The following is a 20,218-nucleotide window of genomic DNA, read 5'->3' as shown; positions in this document are numbered from 1 at the left end:
AAAAGGAGCGCTCATTTGTGTTTCAAAAGGAATTAATCGCCAAAGCAAAAAATGTGTTTCGACATGAACTATGACGTATTACAGTGAGACATTTCTCTTTATTCAGTAATAAGCAACCAAAATAATTTCAAATCCATAAAGGAAGAGACATTCATTTATAGCCCTCATTATAAAGCCCACTTTGTATGTGTAGGTGGATATGAGGTTTTATTTGATTTGTAGTATGTCATCATAAAACAACAGAAGTAATCCTCTACATCAGGGCATTTCGAAGTGTGAGACTGTGGGCCTCCCCTCAGACAAAGCTTGTGGACGAAGCCCCCCACCCACCACCACCACCCATACACACTCAACAATTGAGTCAAGATAGCCTCAGCCTTATATTGCTGTTTGACATACTTCAGACTACACTAAATACATTAATAAAACTCTTTCTGAACGCATTATTTGTTTCTGACTCTGGGAAAGTGGGGAAAACTATAAGATTCCCCAGAACTACTGTATCTCTGAACTGTCTTTAACCAAATCATACCCACTTAGGCTATTCTATCATTCTATGTGATCTCCTTTTGATAACTAAATGTACTCTTTTTTCACTTCCATTCACTGAGTCTCCCCTGAAACTGTTTGGAGCCCTCCCTGGGGAGGCCCGCCTCCCACTTTGAAAACCTCTGCACTAGCATGCTTTAATGCACGTTAATTAATACCACCATGGCATTCACTATGGCATACATGGGCAACATACGGCCCGCGGGCCGTATGCGGCCCGCGGGCGCCCCCTGTGTGGCCCGCGATGGAATTGCAAAAAAAAAAAAAAAAAAAATTTTTTTTTTTTTTTGCAGTGCACCTGAACGCAACATGCAAGATACCCGCTGAATAAGTGTCCAAATGTTCATGTCATTCTGGCCAATACTCTTCTGTTATAGCATTTCAGTCTGGAATATGGAATATATTTCAATAATATTTATGACTAAAAGGCTAAAAGTAATCTCATGTGTAAGAAATGACTGTTCTACATTGAAGTACAAATTTAAATAATTAACTTGTTGGTTTTGGATTTATTTAGCTTCAAGAGTGCATTTTTGTTCTTGTGTGACCCTCAACACAGGCTTTGAGAATCCCGGGCCACTTACTGATACTTAAGCTTAAAATAACCCACTCATATTCTGGTTTATTTCAAGAAAAACATTTCGGCTAGTGGAAATTCGAATTGGCTGGTAACTTTAAAATCTAGCAGCCATATTGGCAGGTGGTCAAAAAAGTTAATTTCAAGCACTGAAGAGGGAGAGCGGGTGGTGACATAGGAGTGAGTGAGAAAAGGATCAAATATTGGTGGTTAAGACTGAATAATGACATCACAACTGTTAATTTAAAATGAGTTATTCCTCTAAACCTGGCTTCAAATGCCCAAAATGTTTCGCGCTGGCGCCGTTCAGCCCTCAGCAAAAACTGGTAGCGAGGACATTTTTTTGTGGCCCTCTCTATCATCAAAGTTGCCCATCCATGGGTTACGGCGTGACAATATTTGTTCGGCCCCCGGCAACAATCTGGGTTTCTCATGTGGCCCCCCATGAAAAACAGTTGCCCACCCCTGCACTATGGCAATGGTAGAACAGGGTCCTCTTGTGGGAGTAAACTAGTATTACAGGAAACGAGCATCTCTTGTCTGTCTCCCTCACTGTGCTCCAAAATGAGTTCCTTTCAACATCAGACATCTGAAAAAGACACTTCTTACAACCGGATTGATACTGTAGCATAAACTAAATTAATTACACTTTATAAATTCTGGTATGTAAAAGATTGCTTTTAATTGGGTTAATTCCTGTAATAACAGACAGTTATTGCAGACTTTGGAGTAGCTAGGCCTGTGGTTCTCAAAGTGGGGTCCGGGGACCCCCAGGGGTCTTTGATGGGGGTTCAGGGCATCCCCAGAAAAGGGGGGGGGGGGGGGGGGGTTGTTGTATTTGCACTATAATACCATCCATAAATTCAAGGTTCAAAGGATATTTTTGTCATTCCAGAACATGTGACATGAAAATGAGAACTAATTTCATGTATTTTCACTAGAATACCATCCATAAATAACACAATTACAGAATGTATGACTGTTTTGGTCATTGGTTTCATACACTTTATGTAATAACCATCTCAAATCAAAAATATTATCAGATGGGGGATGCTGGGACAAAATATTTTGTTAAAAGTGGGTTCTGGGCGGTGTCAGTCCTGATTTGTGACGGTGATGTCATCAGTGATGTCACTTGAGCAATTGTGATGTCATCAGTGATGTCACTCGAGCAATCATGATGTCATTAGTGATGTCACTCAAGCAATTGTGATGTCATCAGTGATGACACAGTGGAGGAAGGAGTGGAGCAAGGAAGGCTGGTTCGACGGTGAAGAGATACACGAATTGGATACAGATGGCCGACTACAGTAACGAGAGAGGAGGAGCAGCGGATAAGGTATGCTTTTAATGTAGTTAATTCCTGTAATAACACAGTTATTGCAGACTTTGGAGTAGCTAGGCCTGTGGTTCTCAAAGTGTGAGAAGGGGTCCTTGGGGGGGTTTCAGGGGGTCCCAGCAAAACGTGGTGTGGGGGGGGGGGGGGGGGTTGTTGTATTTGCACTATAATACCATCCATAAATTCAAGGTTCAAAGCATATTTTTTGTCATTCCATAAGATGAGACATGAAAGGGAACGAAATAAGAACTAATTTCATTTATGTATTTTCACTAGAATACATCCATAAATATGACAATGACAGAATGTATAACTGTTTTGGTCATTGGTTTCATACACCTTCTGTAATAAAACATCTAAAATCAAAATTATTATCAGATGGCGGGTGCTGATATGTAGCACAAATCTTCTTTATTAGTTGAAATTGGCTAAGTGTTTCCGGCTGGTGTCAGTCATGATTTGTGAGTGATGTCATCACTTGAGCAATTGTGATGTCATCAGTGATGTCACTCACAATTGTGATAATCATTAGTGATGTCACTCGAGCAATTGTGATGTCATCAATGATAAATCCTCCGCGGTGGGAGTATAACGTGTCTATTATATTTTCTCACCACTCCCTCTTCTAAATTTGAGAAAATATAATTTTGTGAAACTTTTAGCAGCGACTCCGGGACTATAGTGGGCGCTAGCCGCTGCCCTGCCAGTTAAATGACTATACTGTGCGTCGATAGCTCCAACGTTGCCGCCAGATGAGCTGTGGCGCCAGCTACACAGAAAGGGAGAGAGAGGACTGGAGGGAGAGAGAAAGAGAGAGGAAGACAGACACACACACACCAGTTTGGCGAGAGGCAGACAGACGAGCTTGCAAGCCCCTTTTCAACCTGGAGTTTGAAGCATTTTTCATTTTTTTTCTCCGTCAACAATCCAAAAGTACTAGTCCTGAAAGGTGGGTGTGTGGTTGCATTCATGCACACGTTTATTAACTTATAACAATCGTAATCTGTATTCCTCGTAAATTATTTCATCGTTCAAATTCAACTTAACGTTGAGCCAGAACGAGCCAACTTTATGTGCTACCGTATCAATCTGACTGAATACTCACTTAATATGCATATTTAATATTAGCTAACGTTAGGATTGTGTAATTTCAGTTTGTTTTGATAGTAACTTTGTAGGTGATAATGGACAAATACAGGCCCATACTCACTCTGGTACGTTATGCTCTGTTGGGAAAATCCAACAGTACAGCGACACACAAGGAATAGGAAAGGATTCGAGTCTGAATTCAAGGAAATATAATTTTGATGCATAATGTTTGTTGAATTGTCTCCCGTCTCTCTGGAAACAACATTCAGTTGATCTTTGCGAACCCATAGTTAACATGGTCGAATGGGCGGTTTAATAAAGCTTCCGCTCCGGTGTTTTAGAAGCCACAATATAGTTCTGGGAGGGGAGGCTTGATGGTAGCTTTGCTAGCGGGACTGGCTTTAGCTGGCTCGTTAGCTTGGCATCGTGGCTAGGTAGCCAACGCGCTAATGTAGCTAGCGCCCTAGCTGCTAGCATGAGCAAGGCCGCCATTGAAGTCGTATGTGGTGGTTGTCGGTCGCTGCCGCATTAAAGGAGGACGTTGGATTTGTAGCTCAACTTCATGCTCTCTCGTTTGGGAATCAAATGAGTTGGCGTAAGAACTGACTGTTTTGTTGATATTCTATTTGGTTCACACACCTCGAAGTGCGGCGCGTGTTCTTTGTCTTATATTGATTCTTATGTAAGTAAATCGTTGTCTTCCCGGGCTTTTCACCCAGGTTCTTGTCCTCGCGTTAGCCATCTTTGTTTCAGCTAGCGAACAGCAGATTAACGCTACTGTGTTGCCGTTAGCTTGCTAACATTCGTTATTTGGCCCATATAATCTATGTTTGGGGTTAATTCTGTTTTCGCAAGGATGTTAGATTGGTTCTATGACACAGTATACACGTCTGGCTATATCTTGGGAGGTTTTGTACGGGCCCAACTCGAGTTGAATGCTTTTTGAAGGGCGGAAGCTAACGTTAGCTCTCGGCAGCCATCTTAGGCGAGCATGTCTTGGCTAGCTGAAGTGCTGCTGTGGCACAACAAGATGGCCTGTTAATACTGCGCACAAGGACAATTTCCGCGTTGGTGATTATATCATAAATGTGCAGACTTGCTTACGCCTGACCTACATATTATGTTTACTTGTAAGAAATGTACTATTTTAACAATGACTGCTATCACTCACTTGTTGCTCGCTATGAAGCTAGTTAGCTGGCTACGTTAACCTAAATCAGCGAACGCATTAGCCGCTAACACAATGCTGTTTTGTCGTTAACCAGTTTCGCCGACCATAGCCAGCTAACTAGCGGCTATGATGGCTATTTGTAGCCGTTACGATAGGCTAGCTATCAACACTCGAATGTTTAACAATTGACTGGATCTTACTTTTTAATTAATACTAACGTTACACATTCCAGATACTAAAATAACAAACTATGGAATGCACAAATAAGCAATTTGCTATGCCTGCCATGCGCTGGCGCGTGTTTTTTCACATTAGAATGGGTCATGATGTGGTCCACTCTGATTTTATCAATAGCTAACGTTAGTCGAGTGAAGCTTATCTTAAGTGCTAAGTTAGCAAGCACATCTAGCAATGCGACCACTTAGCCTGCTAAGTTGTAACGTTTTAGCAAGCCAATAGGAAGGACATTATATATATATATATATATATATATATATATATATATATATATATAGCACATACATTACATTTGTATGTCTTGTGAATTAGCACAATTTAATAACACTATGTACACAACACTGTACTACTACTGACTATAGACCAGAGTAAATAGACACATCTAATCTTAGCTCCCATTGAACATGTTGACTGCCACATAATAGTTTTGTATTAACCAAAATGCACACTACTTTCCTTCAACCCCATGCATTGCAACTGTCAGTTTGTTTGTTGTGCTGTTTTTTTGGCTGCCCCAGGTTGGGCATGTCTGGCCCGGGGGATAAGGAGTAGCATTGCTACTTATCCAGGGGAGTAGGAGGGAGACCTCTTTGAACAGCCAACTATATTTAATTTAAATGAATCAATTTTAGAAATAACTTATTTTATTAAAGGTCTGAAAATATCAAACTAACTCATGTACATCGTTCTTTAGCCTGCATGCACAATGTTAGGTTTTTAGGCCATAAGCATAACCTTTGTTGTGGCTTGTGAACTTCCTCTGCAATGCTATTCAGAAAAATAGGAGGAAAATATCTTGACCCATGACGGCACATGATTGAAAACCACTCTATTATTTTAAGTTTTCTCTATTTTCCTCTCTTGCAGGTCTGCTCTCTAACCAAGGGACCAGCGCTGCGTGGAGAAAAAACAGAGCTCTTTACCCCCCGATTCTCTTTAAAGTCACCGCCCGGCAGAAAAACGGAGGTCGTTGGGCTGGAGTGTGTGCTCATGGCCGAGTCAGAGACTGAGTGTGACACCTCCGGCCTTGACACACTTGGGTCGGAGTGTGTCATAGCCCACAGCCAGGTCGACCTTCACTTTGGTGCAGAAACGGAGATCATGACAGAAGAAAAACGTGGATTAGAGCTGGAGATCCATGGATCAGACTTAGCCAAGATCCAGGGACTGGGGACGGAGATGGGAGTTGTTACTGTTGTCGATGCAATTGTGGCCGAGTCAGACCACGATTACATCAAGGTGGACCACCCAGAGATGCACTGCTTCACTTCGGCAGAGATCAAGACCGTAGGAGGCGAGACTCTGCTAGGCGAGGTACTGCTAAAGACGGACGGCGTTGAGCACGTGGTGAAAGTGGAGTCTGATCACGGCGGGGAGCTGACGGTGGAATCTGAGAACGGCGTCATCATACACGAGGCCCACGGCCTGCAGTGCAACGAGTGTGGCGAGATCTTTGGCAGCATAGCTGATCTCCACCAACACTTTGAGATTCACAAGGACCTCAACCCGTACATATGTGTCCACTGTGGTGAGAGCTTCGCTGTTGAGGCCAGTCTCAAGCAGCACATGAAGATCCATATGAAAGAAATGCCCTACGTCCCCACCGGGGTGGAGATGGTCGGCAAGATCGACGCCTTCAACATCAAGTCTCATCAGATGATCCACTTGCCAGAGAAACCCCACAGGTGCTCAGAATGCGGTAAGAGCTTTGCAGCGGCCATCACCCTCAGAGAACACATGAAGATGCATTCAGAGGACAAGCCCTACAAATGTACCCAGTGCAGGAAGAGCTTCATCCGCAAAAGGCATCTGAAAAAGCATCAGGAGGTCCATGCGCGCGAGAAGCCCTACACCTGCGGGCAGTGTGGCAAAGGCTTTGCTACCGCGTCCAACTTAAAGCAGCACCAGAAGACGCACGCCGCGGCCATGGGCGACAAGCCCCACCGCTGCACGCAGTGTGGAAAGTGCTTTGCTGCCGCCGCGACCCTGAGGGAACATCAGAGGATCCACTCGGGCGAGAAGCCCTACAAATGCAACCAGTGCAGGAAGAGTTTTGTGCGCAAGCGCCATCTGAAGAAGCACCAGCAGGTCCACGCCGGAGGCAAGCCCTACACTTGCAACCAGTGCGGCAAGGGCTTCAACCACTCCTCCTCTCTGTCTCGCCACCACAAGGCTCACCTGCAGAACCCTGTGACTGTGAACGTGTATCCCTCCCCTCAGTCTGCCAAGAACGTGTATCCCTCCCCTCAGTCTGCCAAGCCCATGCCCTTCCCCTACGGTCACGGCCCTCCCATTAAGCAGCAGAGGATGCGCAGGGAAGAGGGAGACAAGCCCTACATGTGCCACCACTGTGACAAGGGCTTCAATCATTCCTCCTCCCTGTCGCGCCACCAAAGAGTCCACTCTGAGGGGAAGAGCTACACCTGCGGCCACTGTGGAAAGGTATTCACTCACTCCTCCTCCCTCGCCCGGCACCAGAGAGTTCACCTGGAGAGTAAACAGCAGCAGCCGCAAGTTCAGCAGCCGCCGCCGCAGCAGTACAGTCCCATGCCCTCGGGGAAGGGATTCCCCAACACCACCATCATGAAACAACGCATCATGTCCGGTGATAAACCCTACAGGTGCTCCCAGTGTGGGAAAGGCTTTAACCATTCATCCTCCCTGTCCAGGCATCATAGGATCCATGTAGATCACTGAGCCCCCCCTGAACCACACACACACTCACCCTGTCCCACTCAAGCGCACACGCCCCTGCGCCCGCCCCCCTTTCTCTGTTTCTGTTCTACCAATGGTCCCGTCATCACCACCACACAGGAAATATCAGGCCGACTCCCACAGAGAAGAGTCAGGCCAGCAGCACATTGCTATCTTTCAGTGGAGCGGTTTAAATATCGAATGGACAGTGACACACAAGTCTTTATTCAAAAGGAAAAACGACTTGGCCCTGAAGGACTGTGTAACCGATAATTCAGAGCTGTGCCCAGGACTTTCTGCTCAGTTTGAAGAGGTTGTGATGATAGATGTGAAGGAGCCTCTATACCAGTTAGTGATTGTGATTAACACGCTCCAGGAACTCTTTTGAACACTTTTAAAGAAAAGAAAAAAAATGTGATTTGATCATTTACATGATAACAATTGTTACCTGGGGGGGGGGGGGGGGGGGGAACAGTGGTTGGTCTTCTGGTTGGTCTTTTTGATGCAGAATTGAGTTAATGCAACATTCAGGCAGGCAATTGTGCTTCTCAGCTGTAACTTTATTCAACATGTAGCAGTCTAGGCTACCAACGCAAGTTAATGTTCTCTTGATTTAAATAAATTAGCAGTTTCTTTTCAGCCCCACCATCCACGTGAAGCAGACAAAAGAAATCCTATGTAAATATTTAATGACTTTCTTTTATATATATATATGTATAGGTGACTAGTGTGCTGTTATGTTCCAGAAGATGACATTTTTGATAGTAAAGATCCACTTTGTCTCCACCTTTTTTCCCTTTTATGATTTATATTTTTTGTTTTATGTGTTGGGATACCAGGAAATGTTGCAGTTGCTCGTGCAGGCTGGTGATCTTGAGTTTGGGTTCCATCAGACGTGAGCTATTTTCTATATCGATCAGGTTATGTGTTTGGTACGTCTACTATGAGGGGTTCCATCAGACGAGATATTTTTCATATTGATCAGGTTATGCGCTTGGTATGTCTACTATGAGGGGTTAGCACTCCTGAACAGACTGTACAGAGAGCGATACTTGCTGAGACCCTCATTCTATTGAGATGCAATTTTATTCTTAACAAAATGCATAATAGAAAATAAACATACTGGGTAGCATATTACAAGATGACCTGTGTCCTAATTATTTACTCTTGTTTTCCTCTCCTCCAGCACCAAATGTACATTACCGATTGCATTGACATGGGTTCCTTACTGCTTTGGAGACTAATTCAATTACCTGTGTATAGAATATAGGTAACTCTTACTCTTAATGTTCTACGAGCTCACAGTGAGGTCATGCAGATCGATTGTGTATACTAGTAAAAAGACTACAGGAGACGAGAAAAGCTTGCTTTTACAGAACTTAACAGATTTTTCCGAATTCCATTGGATTGCGCGCTATTTACTGTTCTCTGTAAAATATCTTTTACAAACTGATGTATTTTTTTAGATATGGCTTGGGTTCTACGAAAGGGAATGAGAGATATACTGTTTTTATGGGAGTGAAACACGGCGAGCAATATTTTCTTTTCATTTTTATTTGGATAACGATTGTGCTTCAAACTGTAGCATAGTTTTCTTCCCTTGTGTTAGATAGGTGCCTTATTGCATGCTATGTAGAAATGTATGCCGAGCTGTTATTTGAAAAGAAGAAAAAAAAAAAAGGTTAGGGTTTTCAGGAGTCTTTTGTTCGTACTCATACTAACTTACCCTACATTTTAATTTGATGTCACTGATGCATATTACTTTTTTTTGTTGCTTTTATGTATATTATGTGTTTACACTGTTACGACCATATTGTCTTTAATTTTTCTCCCCCCCCCCCCCCATTTTTGTCGATGGCCTCAATGTAGAGAGAAAAAAAGTAATGTAACTGATCCATATAGGCTTCTCTTTGAAGGGCAAACCCTGAAACATCTCTTCCCCATTTTCTGAGTGGCACATATATGGAAAAATAAAGGTTGTTGACTCTCTTCTGGTGTTCTGTACATTGTATAAGTAGGCAGATCACATGAGCATAATGGTGAATTTGGATTTTCTGTATCATTTGGGAGAAAAGCACTAACAGTAATCCATACAGCTAGCCAGGCAGTGTTGATAAACACACCTGTATATGTGTATATATCAGGGTTCTGCCAAGGTGTTTGAACTTCTTGGATTTTGGGGGGGGGGGTGATTCAAGTCCTGGAATACCTTGAAACCACCCCCTTTTTTAAACAAGGTGCTTAAAAGTCTTTGCATTTCAAATGAACCACATACCTCTGTCACCGTCTTATATTTGGACCAAAGTTGATATTAAAAAGATCTTTAAAAAGTATTAAATGTAACTGTTTATACTTGTAGACACCCTTTTAGAACTGCGCATAATCAATATTCACAGGATTGAGAGTAAAATTGACTTGTTAAAGGAATAATCTATAATATAATGCAAATTCGATGCCCCCTTTGGGGCAAATTTACATTTGAAAATGAATTCTTTGCATGAAGTCTTTAAAAATGAACAAAACAGTCATTTAAAAAGGTACTTGAAAGTCCTTCAATTTCATTTTGTAATGTCTGTATGAACCCTGATAAAGGTATGTATATAAAGCAACATTTTGGGAACTTCAGCTTGGGTTACACAGGCTATGGGTTATTGGTTTTCTCTCACATCTGCATTTTTCAACAAGTCCACATGGTGTCGCCCTTTACCTTGTTTAAAAAAAACTAAGCATGGCAGCAGCTGTATCAATTCAATGGGGAGAAACTAGATGTAGAGCAGGTATTGCACTTCAGACTGAAATCTCAAGTTAATAATATTTCGATCCTTTCTACAACTCAAACAGTTGAGTCTACGCTGACATCTCAACAGTGACAGAAACACCGGAGCGGTCTAGTTGTTGGAACAGCCAAGCTCAAGGATGTAATTGAAACCATGGGAAAAGCCCTTGAGACTGGCTTGGGAACTGTGTAAAAACATCAACATAATGTCAGCAGGCTGCCTCCCCCGCGCACACACACCGCATCGGCTCGCATTCCTCCACAGCTACAGGTCTGACCTCAGTTCCCAGTCGAGGTGGGCACTCAAGGTTGGGATATCTCACTGTCAGGAACCCCCCCCCCAAAAAACACACAGGGCTTATCAACCTTGTGGGTGCCGAGAGAAATGTCTGGTTTGCATCAGTCATGTTTTCACTGAATTAAGTGCACTGTCATTGCGAGTGCCCAGGCAAGAACTGAGCTACTCTGTCAGTGTTCAGTGGTTCTCAAACTGGGGTCCCAGGACCCCCCCAGAGGTCCCCAGCTAAAAAAGGAATAATTTATTTTCACCACAATTCCATCCATAGGTAACACAATGACAACGTATAAGTATTTTGATCATGGGTTTAACACACTTTCTGTAATAAAACATCTCAAGTAAAAATCTTATCAAAGTTTAGGGTGACGTGGAGAAAAGTTTGAAAAGCAACTGCTCGGTGTTGCACGCTCCTTTATGAGGAGTTAACTGATGACAGGAAAGACACATCTGGTTGACATACACAGATTTATTTGTGGTAAATCAACGGTCGCTACAGGAAGAGAGACAAAAAAACAAAACAAATGCTGGGACGAATGTTGTTATTGTCATGAACTTTTCAACCCATGTGGAATGTAGAGAGAGAAAAAGTCACTGTCACAGTCACTGTGCAAACAGTTATATATATAAACACAAGCTGTCAACAAACATGCACTTAACAGCACATATACCATGTATTTCATGAACGGATCCATCCTAAGATACTCCACTACAAAAGTGTTATTTACAACAAAGAGAAAAAAAATATACATCTGTACACAGACCTCTATCAGAATAGCTATTGAGATCTGGAGATAAGCACCTAAGTATAAACTCACTAGATAGATGTTCTGACCGTAAACAGTTGCATAGTACTGGAGGTTCTCAGACGTGGGTTTTTTTGGCCTCTCGTCCTGCTATACGTTCATGACGGGGGTGAGCTGCAGCAGGGAGCTCGCTGCTCTCATGGCGCTGCTCTTGGAATGCAGTTTCTCCAGGTTCTGTAGGAAACCTCTTCTCTTGAGACCCTCCAGAATCACAGTGTTGTTGGAGGCCAGACTGACACGGGTCCTTTAGGGGGGAGGGCACACAAGGGGTTGATATCATAAATACACCGTTTGAAGGTGACATGTTCGTGCACTCATGCACTCCATCTACCCGCCTACACACACACCGAGTACGCAGCAAGTTCAACGCTAAAAAAAATAAGTCTTTTCTTCCTCTTTCATTATAACTTAAGGATATAAGTGCCGCAGAGTAATTATACCAATTATCAAAATGGCTCCCTTCTGTCCAAATACTGGATGCTGTAATTGGCCACAAGGTGTTTGTTCAGCTTTATTGCCATTTGCATGAAAAACAGACTCTGGAGGAAGGTCAACCACAGACATCTAACCCAGAGGTTCACCTCAATACGGTGCTTATTTTTGCCTGTCTCTAAAGCTCCTCCAGAATGTAGCGTGTGATAGTCCATCTTGTTCAGTGGGGCTGGGTTACAGCAGAAGGTTGAGCTCGGACATGAGCCCAAAGTGTGAAGACCAGTTCAACTCTGGCCTAGAAACTTCCCAGGGGCAGGACCTTACTTTTTCTCTTCGCAAATCAAACATTTGAGTCAGTCTCACTCTACTTACATTTCAGTCCGTTAAATGAGTTTAACAAGATGCCACCACTGTATTGAATTATTATATCACTAGTATGAATTCTATACTAATATGAATTATTATAACTAATAGCTGTTAGTGAGAACCACTCACCGAGGGGAATCTATACCGCTGTCTCCTGTGATGCTCTGGCTCTCTCCTTCCCCTGTGTCCACGATCTCTCCCCCTCTGGCTCCACTGGGCATGCTCAGACTGGCACTGTGAGTCTGAGGGACTCCCCCGTCGCCGAGGGTCTCAAATCCCCCCTCCTCCACGTCCTCCTCCACCTCACAACCCCAGTGAGCAGATTCCCCGTCGCCTTCATCAATGGACTTTCGGAGGGTCTCGGTGTCCGATTCCATCTCACTAGTCTGGCAGTAGTCAAAGATACTGCTGTCTGCAACCTCGGGGGATTGTAGGCAGTCGAAATGAAGGCTGGCCTCCCGTCTTTCCCCCTGGAGCAGTGTTCCTTGCCTGGGGCTGGGTTCACTCTGGGACCCCGGTGATCTAGTCCTCTGATGGTTATGGTGGGGTCTCCAGCTGCTCCCCCCAAGTCTGGCAGGGCTGCGAGAATGTTCCCTCTGGGAGGTAACAGGAATGCTGTCTTTGTATGTGCTGTCACTGTCATCTTGTGTGGAGCTGACTTGTGGGTGGTGAGAGTGGGGATTATGATAGTTGTAGCTGTGGGGGTCTTGGTATTGCAAATCAGATTCATGGTCCTGGTAAACCAACTGGGGGTCACGGTGGTAGTGGGCTACACTTGATTTGTAGGCCATGGCAGCTTCTATAATGTCCTCCTCATTCAGACACAAGGAGCTACATGCATCCTCATCTTCTCGTTCATCTGCTCTCTGGTAGAGCCTGTGGTCGTCCTCTATGAAGTCACCAGTGTCTGTCTTTAAGATGCTGCTGTCAGCTGTCAGCTCCAGTCTCTCTCCACGGGACGTGGCCCTTTGCTCTCTACTGCTGACGATGCTGGTTCCTGTCCCTGGTTGTTCTTGGTGGCTACAGGCCTGCTGGTGTGCATAAAGCTGATCAGGCCTCTGCATCTCCTCCCCTGGTGTGTTGGAGTGTCTGAGGGAGTGTTTCCGCTGGAGAGAGGACTTGGGCCACGCCACAGCTGCATTGTACAAGTGGTTTATGGCTGGATCGTAGGGATGGGTAGGGGGAAGGGAGTCCACTTCAGTGTATGATTGAGTGTTAGCGAGGTCATCCTCTGTAGTCTGTCCCATTTGGTGCCTGTGGTCTGAAACACTCCTGTACTCTGTCTCCGCTAAAGGCCTGTGTTTGCCTTCTCTCTCCCAGCCGCTTCCCTCCCTCTGGTGTCGCACCTTGTCGTCTATCCTCAGGGTGCTGCTGTCGGGGTAGGTTGAGCCGTAGTCTGATGGCAGCTCTCTGCGGAGTTTCGTGTCTGGCTGCAGCAGAGGATCTGCCGTAAAGCCGCTCTCATCCACACAGTCATACCTGTCGTCAGACGTACGGGATTTCCCTGTATGCTCCGCATCCGCTACGACACCGTTGGCCCGATGCGGGTCCCACGACTTGGAGCGGTGACCTGCTCGTTCTTTCTTCCCCGGCGCTGAGGTCTTGCCCTCCTTCACCTCTCGCCTCCGATGCTCTCTGCTGGTGGCGGCGGCGGGCGCGGGGGCGGTTGTCGCTGTGGTCTCGGCGGGCTCTTTGATTGGCTGAGTTTGAAATGGGTTGTCAATGCGTTTCTTATAAAGGCATTTTCCCTCCACAGCTCGAGCCTCCTCCGGGTACTCTGGTTCATCGACGGGGACTTCCCCTCGGAGCCGAGAGGGGATCAGGTCCTCCTCCTCTGGGTAGTCCTCCCCGCACGCCGGGGCCTTACTCTTAATCCTCTCCTTTTCCCTGTCCCTCTGCTTCTCCTTGGAGGAGTGGGCTCTCCTCTTGCTGCGAGAGGCCTTGGGGGCCGATCGCCTCCCTGCCGCTGCCCGGGAGGAGTGATGGTGCCTGGCTTTGGAGAAAGTCAGGATCTCGGTTGACATTCCCTTGTCTACTCCCCTATCGTCCTTATCCAGACCCCTGTCCAGCACCTTGTCCACCCCCCTCTCCCCTCCTCTCTCCTCCAGCTTCTTCATAAGGACCGTGTGGCGTGTCAGGTTGTCCACAGTGAGTTCGGGGTTGATGCGTTTGATGATGGCGTGCTCCAGGTCACGAGGCAAGTTGTTGAGGTCGTCCTCGTCCCTTACTGGCCACTCCTCCGGAGGGAACTGGCCTGAAAATGACGCGTACTCCTTCTTTGGCTTCTCTTTCTTCCCCCCGTTCCTCCGGAACAAACTGAGACCAAATTTCCTTCCTGGTTTGTTGTCTTTCTCCTTGCGGCTGGTGGCGTTGGTGGTGGCTGTGGTTTTGCTGGCCTCGCTGGCCTGGTAGTCCGCTGCCGTGGAGGTGGACTGATGCTGCACCGTGGGTTTGTGGTCCAACGTTCGGGGCCACTTCAAGCTCTTGCCCGTGCACTCACTGATGGACACTGAGAGAGAGTGCTGGTCCGGGACGGTGGAGGGAGGGACAGTGGCGGTGACGGCAGTGGCGGTGACGTTAGTGGATGTTGGGAGAGGGGCAAAGCAGCTGCAGGACTTGCAGTGGGCCACTAGGGGTGTCTGAGTGTTCTCCACGCAGGCCTCATTGCTCAAAAGGTAGGTGATGGGAGGAGGTGAGGGAGGGTCGTCGCCCGAACCCGACGTCCACCAGTTCTTCTCTCGGACCACGCTGTTGGTGATGAAGTAGGTCTGTGGCGTGACGATGAAGTAGCCCTCGCCCGTGTGGTAGATCTTCCGCTCCTTGATCAGATTGCCCAGAGCATTATACAGGATGTCCTGAGTGGGGATGGTCATCCCTGAGAGAAAGAGAACAGAGAAAAGAGAGAAAAAGATCATTAGCGGAAGAGTGAGTGAGAGGAGAAACGGTCCGTGGTTAAAGATCCCTACAAGATTGCCTTGTCCTGCACAGAGACAATGTTTTTATGGCACGGTGGCTCAGTGGTTAGCGCTACCCTTCTTGTTAAGAAGGTCCCGGGTTCGGATCCCGGTCCGTTCCAGGTCCTTTCTGTGTGGAGTTTGAATGTTCTCTCCGTGTGGGCTTCCTCCGGGGTGCTCCAGTTTCCTCCCACCATCAAAGACATGAATGTTAGGGTTCATACTCCTGTCAGTGTGTGTGAAGCACTGGCAATTATAACTGGAGTTCCAAGGGACAGCAGTTGAAAATGAGCTAACACTGGTGCATTTTAAAGTAATGTTCATTAATGTGCATTGTCCCCCTCAAATCAATCAATCAATTAAATTACTAAACTAAATTACCTGGATGGGCTTTGCTCATGTGGTTCACAAGTGCTTCCTGGTTGACGGTGATGTTGGAGGAGTTCATATCTGAGATGACAGAGCACAGCACCTCAGCCAGCGGGATGAACTGGGACTGGGGGACAGGGGACATCTGCACCGGGGACAGATCACCTGAAGACACACACACACACACACACACACACACACACACACACACACACACACACACACACACACACACACACACACACACACACACCTGGGTGAAACCGGTGGGCCTGCTGTAGTACACATAAACAACACACCTGTGTTGGAGGTCTCTCTCTGACTTGTCCTGCGCAGTGCTCATGGTCAAACAACTCAAAGACCTGAAGTTGACATTCCTTCTCTAGCCACCTTCTAAATCAAGAGAGGAGAGGTGGCCTATTTCTGTGAGTTATGTTGACCATGCCTCACTGCTAGTGAAATTCCATCTATACTGGGACAGACCACAGAATTCCACTACGCCCACAGAAATGACCACAAGTCTGCCTGCTGGGTAGATCACGTATCCTTGCCCCCCCCCCCCCCCCCCCCCTCTCTACTGGTCTAGGAGGTGGCCTCCTAGACAAACACGTTGTAGAAACTAAAGTGAGGAAGAATGAGAAATAGATAGACTGATAGATTCTTGGAAACACTTGGCCTCTCTCAAAACAGTATGAAAGTCATTCTGTGTAGGCACACCCCACATCAAAATACCACCAATCAGACAGACTCAAAGGTTTTGACAGCATTCCAGTGACATAATAAACAAACTGGGAGCCCCGCCCCCGTCAGACAGTGACATACAAACCAGAGCCGTATAGATAGAAGAGTCGCCACATCTCCATTCACTCCAATGGACCAGTTTTTTTACTCTCAAGAGTTCCAGGAAGTAAGGTCCTGGATTAAGCAGCCCTGTCGAGTTGCAGCAAAATAGACAGTTTGTGTTGTACTCTGAAAGGGTTTTTCCCCCCTTGAATCAAATTGTACATTATCAGCTTTATTTTAGCATGCAAAAGTAGCGCGAGACCCATTCCTGGCTGTTCATTGGCTAATGAGTCTCGCATTTCGGTCCTCCGCTGACGCCCTCTCTCTCTCTAGAGGACACTAATACAAACAAAACTGGGAGCCCCGCCCCCTGTCAGACAGTGACATAACAAACAAACTGGTAGCCCCGCCCCCATCAGACACAAGCCACACGGCTTTGGGGGGAAAAACAAACTGCTAAAACACATTTGAGACACACTTGATCTCAGCACCAAAGAGAAATAACTGCAACTGTGATTTAGCTGCCTCAGGCAAATACTGTTGTTATGGTCTAGTTTGAAAGTTTTGTTTTATACCAAGTGCAAAGCCTACAATGGAAGGGTGTGGTGAGGGTGTGTGTGCACGTGCGTGTGCATGCGTGCGTGCGCGTGCGTGCGTGCGTCGGTGGTGGTGGTGGTGGGGGGGGGGTATTGCAGTGCCATAAAGACCCCAGCACACAGATAAGGATGGGCCAGTAAGACTGAGAATGTGAACCTTGAGACAGTTTGATCAGATTAGTTGGTTAGCTCACAAAAAGAAGATTGTCTCTAATTTGGTCAAACCTGTTATCTTGTTCAGAGACAAGAAGCAACTGGGACAAGTTGTCATCAGTGTGTGGAGCAGTACAGTATGCTGTCCTACACACTCTGTATGGAAAACATTGACACTTCTTTGTCCATAGATCAGTATGGACTTATTTGCCATTTAACACATTTCCCCACAAGGTTGCTTTCCCATGCACCATTTTGCTTCCCCAGTTCAACTAGTACCGGTAAGCTTAATTCTGGGAAGAATGGAAAAGCAAAATGGCTACTAAAATGACAAGAGAGGGTAGTCTGTCAATTCCAGTAAGAGCCACCGAGAGCTGTTAAAAAAAGACAGTGACGGCACCAAAACAAAGCAGGCCTGGTCCCAGTGTCAATGAGTGACTAGCATCTAGGCTGGACTGAGACACTGCCTCCAGTCTCCTTTCAACAAGGGCACGAACATGACCTCACGCACAGGACTGGAACATGGGTTTGAGTTCATCAGCGACAGCTCGTTAATGCACGGTGCATCGTTAGTGGATTCAGGGATTAAGCGACGAGATGTGATCCTGATGTAAAAACACGTGCAAATGCACAATAGAGCTCGACAGCCATGTGACGTTTCTTGCCCCAGAAGTTCATTTTCTCCATAGACATTTCGAAAATCGAAAAAAATAAACATTTCGATCTTTTTTCCCCTGCATCTATTTTTTGTCTTTGCCGAAAGTGAAACGTTTGATGGTCACTCACGATTCTCTGGAAGACTGGTTGGCTTGGTTCTACAGTTATAGAAGGATTTTTTTGAAATGTCTATGGAGAAAATGAAATGGGGAATTCACTTCTGGGGCAAGAAACGTCACACATAGAGCTGCTGATTCTATTTATTGACCTGAATTTGACCACGGATAAACCACGGATTAAAAAAAAAATAACAACAAACAAACAAAAGTGTCAAATCAACAAGAAAAACCTGTATTCAGATTAGGGCTGGACAATACGGTTGAAATCATTATCATGACGATCTTTTTTTCTGATATATTATCGATATAGGACAATATGGCTCAATCACATAAGCAAAATCATGTTAAATAATCAAATTAATGTTCATCATATTGAGCTGAATGGTCATGTTTGCTGTGATGTCAAAATAAACTGAAATTTCCACATAATATTCCTCCCATACTTCATTTTGTCTGAATTTCTAAATAAATCTTTTGTTGTCGTCAGTTCAGACAGCAGAATTGTGCGTCTCGATATGCCAAAATCACCACCATATCATCACGATATAATCCCACTCGAAGACGCTAAACGATCATATTGAATTATCGCCCAGCCCTAATTCAGATATACATTTCATAATGTTGTCATAGCACGACCACAGACAGAGATGAGCATTATTGGATGGTTGGCAGTTATCCAAACCTATTGGTAGTCTTCGGTGCACGCGGTAAAAATACCAGTCACATGAAATGCAAATCAGTGCAAATCAGGCATGTTTGTCAGGGGAGATTTCATTTATTTCTCTCATTGATTGATTGATTTCCCCCCGTGTGCCTCGAGGCTTTCAGTTGTGCTGAACAACAATTTTGAACAACAATGCTCCGTGCAGAAATGTGTGAATTCAGACTTAAGCTCAAACATGTGGCGTGTGTGTGTGTGTGTGTGTGTGTGTGTGTGTGTGTGTGTGTGTGTGTGTGCGTGTGCGTGTGTGTGTGTGTGTGCGTGTGCGTGTGCGTGTGTGTGTGTGTGTGTGTGTGTGCATGTGTGTGTGTGTGTGTGACTGTGAGTGATTCACCAGTCAGCCCCGGAGGGCATTGAGTGAAAACACTGCCAAGCTCACACTCGTATTAAAGTCAACATTTACAACCCTCCCACACTTGAAGCACTTACGTCCAAGACAGGGAAAATAAACGACTAATCAAAGAGCTGCCATGGCAGAGCGAGGTATAGCACGTGCGCACACACACACACACACTGATGCGCACACACACCTACAGGCAGAGCGAGGTATAGCACGCGCGCACACACACACACTGATACACACACACACTGATGCGCACACACACCTACAGGCATCGCGAGGTATAGCACACGCACACACTGACGCACACACATAGACACACAGGCAAGACTACGGTACTAATGAATAACTTTACTTTTCCAGTGTTGCACACACACAACAGTTGCTACTGATGAGGAAGAATGTAACACGTCAACTATATAGAAATTCAACAGACAGATTTACTTTCTGCAATTTCAGAATCATTCTGTGTTTTTAGAAAAACACACGCGCGGATGTCGCAGGTGAAGTGATTTACCTGCGATTACCTGTACAAACCACTCATCAGTACACTGTAAGCTCAATGAAAGCTGTGGAGGCTCTGAGGCAGGGCTGTTTCTTTGTAAAGCTGATCCTGTGACACAGCGAGGCATTGTAGAAATCATCTATCTGCCTTCCCCAGCAACGACAGAAGACGTTAATCTGGGGTGTTCGTCCGGGTAGTGTAGCGGTAGATTCCCCTGCCTACCAACACGAAGGTCGCAGGTTCGCGCCCCTGTGTTACCTCCGGCTTGGTCGGGCGTCCATACAGGCACGATTGGCTGTGTCTGCGGGTATGTGTCCTGGTCGCTGCACTAGCGCCTCCTCTGGTCGGTCGAGGCACCTGTTCGTGGGCGGAAGGGAACTGGTGGGAATAGCAGGATCCTCCCACGTCCTACTTCCCGCTGGTGAAGCTCCTGCCCGCTGTCGGGTGAAAAGAAGCGGCTGGCAACTGCACATGTATCGGAGGAAATGTGTGTGTCTACGGCTCCGCCCCCGGATCGGCAGAGGGGGTGGGGCAGCACCCGGGGCAGCAGAGGGAAATTGGCCAAGTACAATTAGGGAGAAAATGGGGGGGGGGGGGGAATCAGAAGAAGAACAAAAAAATAATAATAAAGAAGAAGACTAAACCTCAGACTAAACGTTAATCTGACTAAACCTCAGACTAAACGTTAAT

General features: G+C 45.8%; 2 protein-coding genes across 2 annotated transcripts in view; one reads left to right on the top strand and one right to left on the bottom strand.

Annotated features, from left to right (window-relative positions):
* Positions 1–4,638: 4,638 nt before the first annotated feature.
* Positions 4,639–9,725, top strand: LOC310796295 (uncharacterized protein). Its single transcript, XM_083658457.1, has 2 exons — positions 4,639–4,684; positions 5,830–9,725. Exon 2 carries the CDS (start codon positions 5,953–5,955, stop codon positions 7,657–7,659), a length of 1,707 nt encoding a protein of 568 aa, XP_083514583.1. The 5' UTR covers positions 4,639–4,684; positions 5,830–5,952; the 3' UTR covers positions 7,660–9,725.
* Positions 9,726–11,609: 1,884 nt separating this feature from the next.
* The window catches only part of stox1 (storkhead box 1), a gene marked incomplete at its 5' end in the record, with an annotated part of 25,353 nt that continues 16,744 nt past the window's right edge, over positions 11,610–20,218 (bottom strand). Inside the window, 3 exons of the mRNA XM_083658255.1 lie at positions 11,610–11,777; positions 12,461–15,206; positions 15,667–15,819. Of these exons, the coding sequence (XP_083514381.1) occupies positions 11,624–11,777; positions 12,461–15,206; positions 15,667–15,819 (3,053 nt within the window). The 3' untranslated portion in view covers positions 11,610–11,623. The remainder of the gene's footprint in view (positions 11,778–12,460; positions 15,207–15,666; positions 15,820–20,218) is intronic.

Source organism: Poromitra crassiceps (assembly GCF_964638095.1).
Source record: "Poromitra crassiceps genome assembly, chromosome: 22".
Classification (NCBI taxonomy): Eukaryota; Metazoa; Chordata; class Actinopteri; order Beryciformes; family Melamphaidae; genus Poromitra; species Poromitra crassiceps.
The sequence above is the reverse complement of the archived record's forward strand: the minus strand, read 5'-3'. Positions and strand labels throughout refer to the sequence as shown.

What these genes read in the sequence shown, in the direction of transcription:
- LOC310796295 (XM_083658457.1), top strand. Translation starts at nt 5,953, where the DNA reads ATGGCCGAGTCAGAGACTGAGTGTGACACCTCCGGCCTTGACACACTT.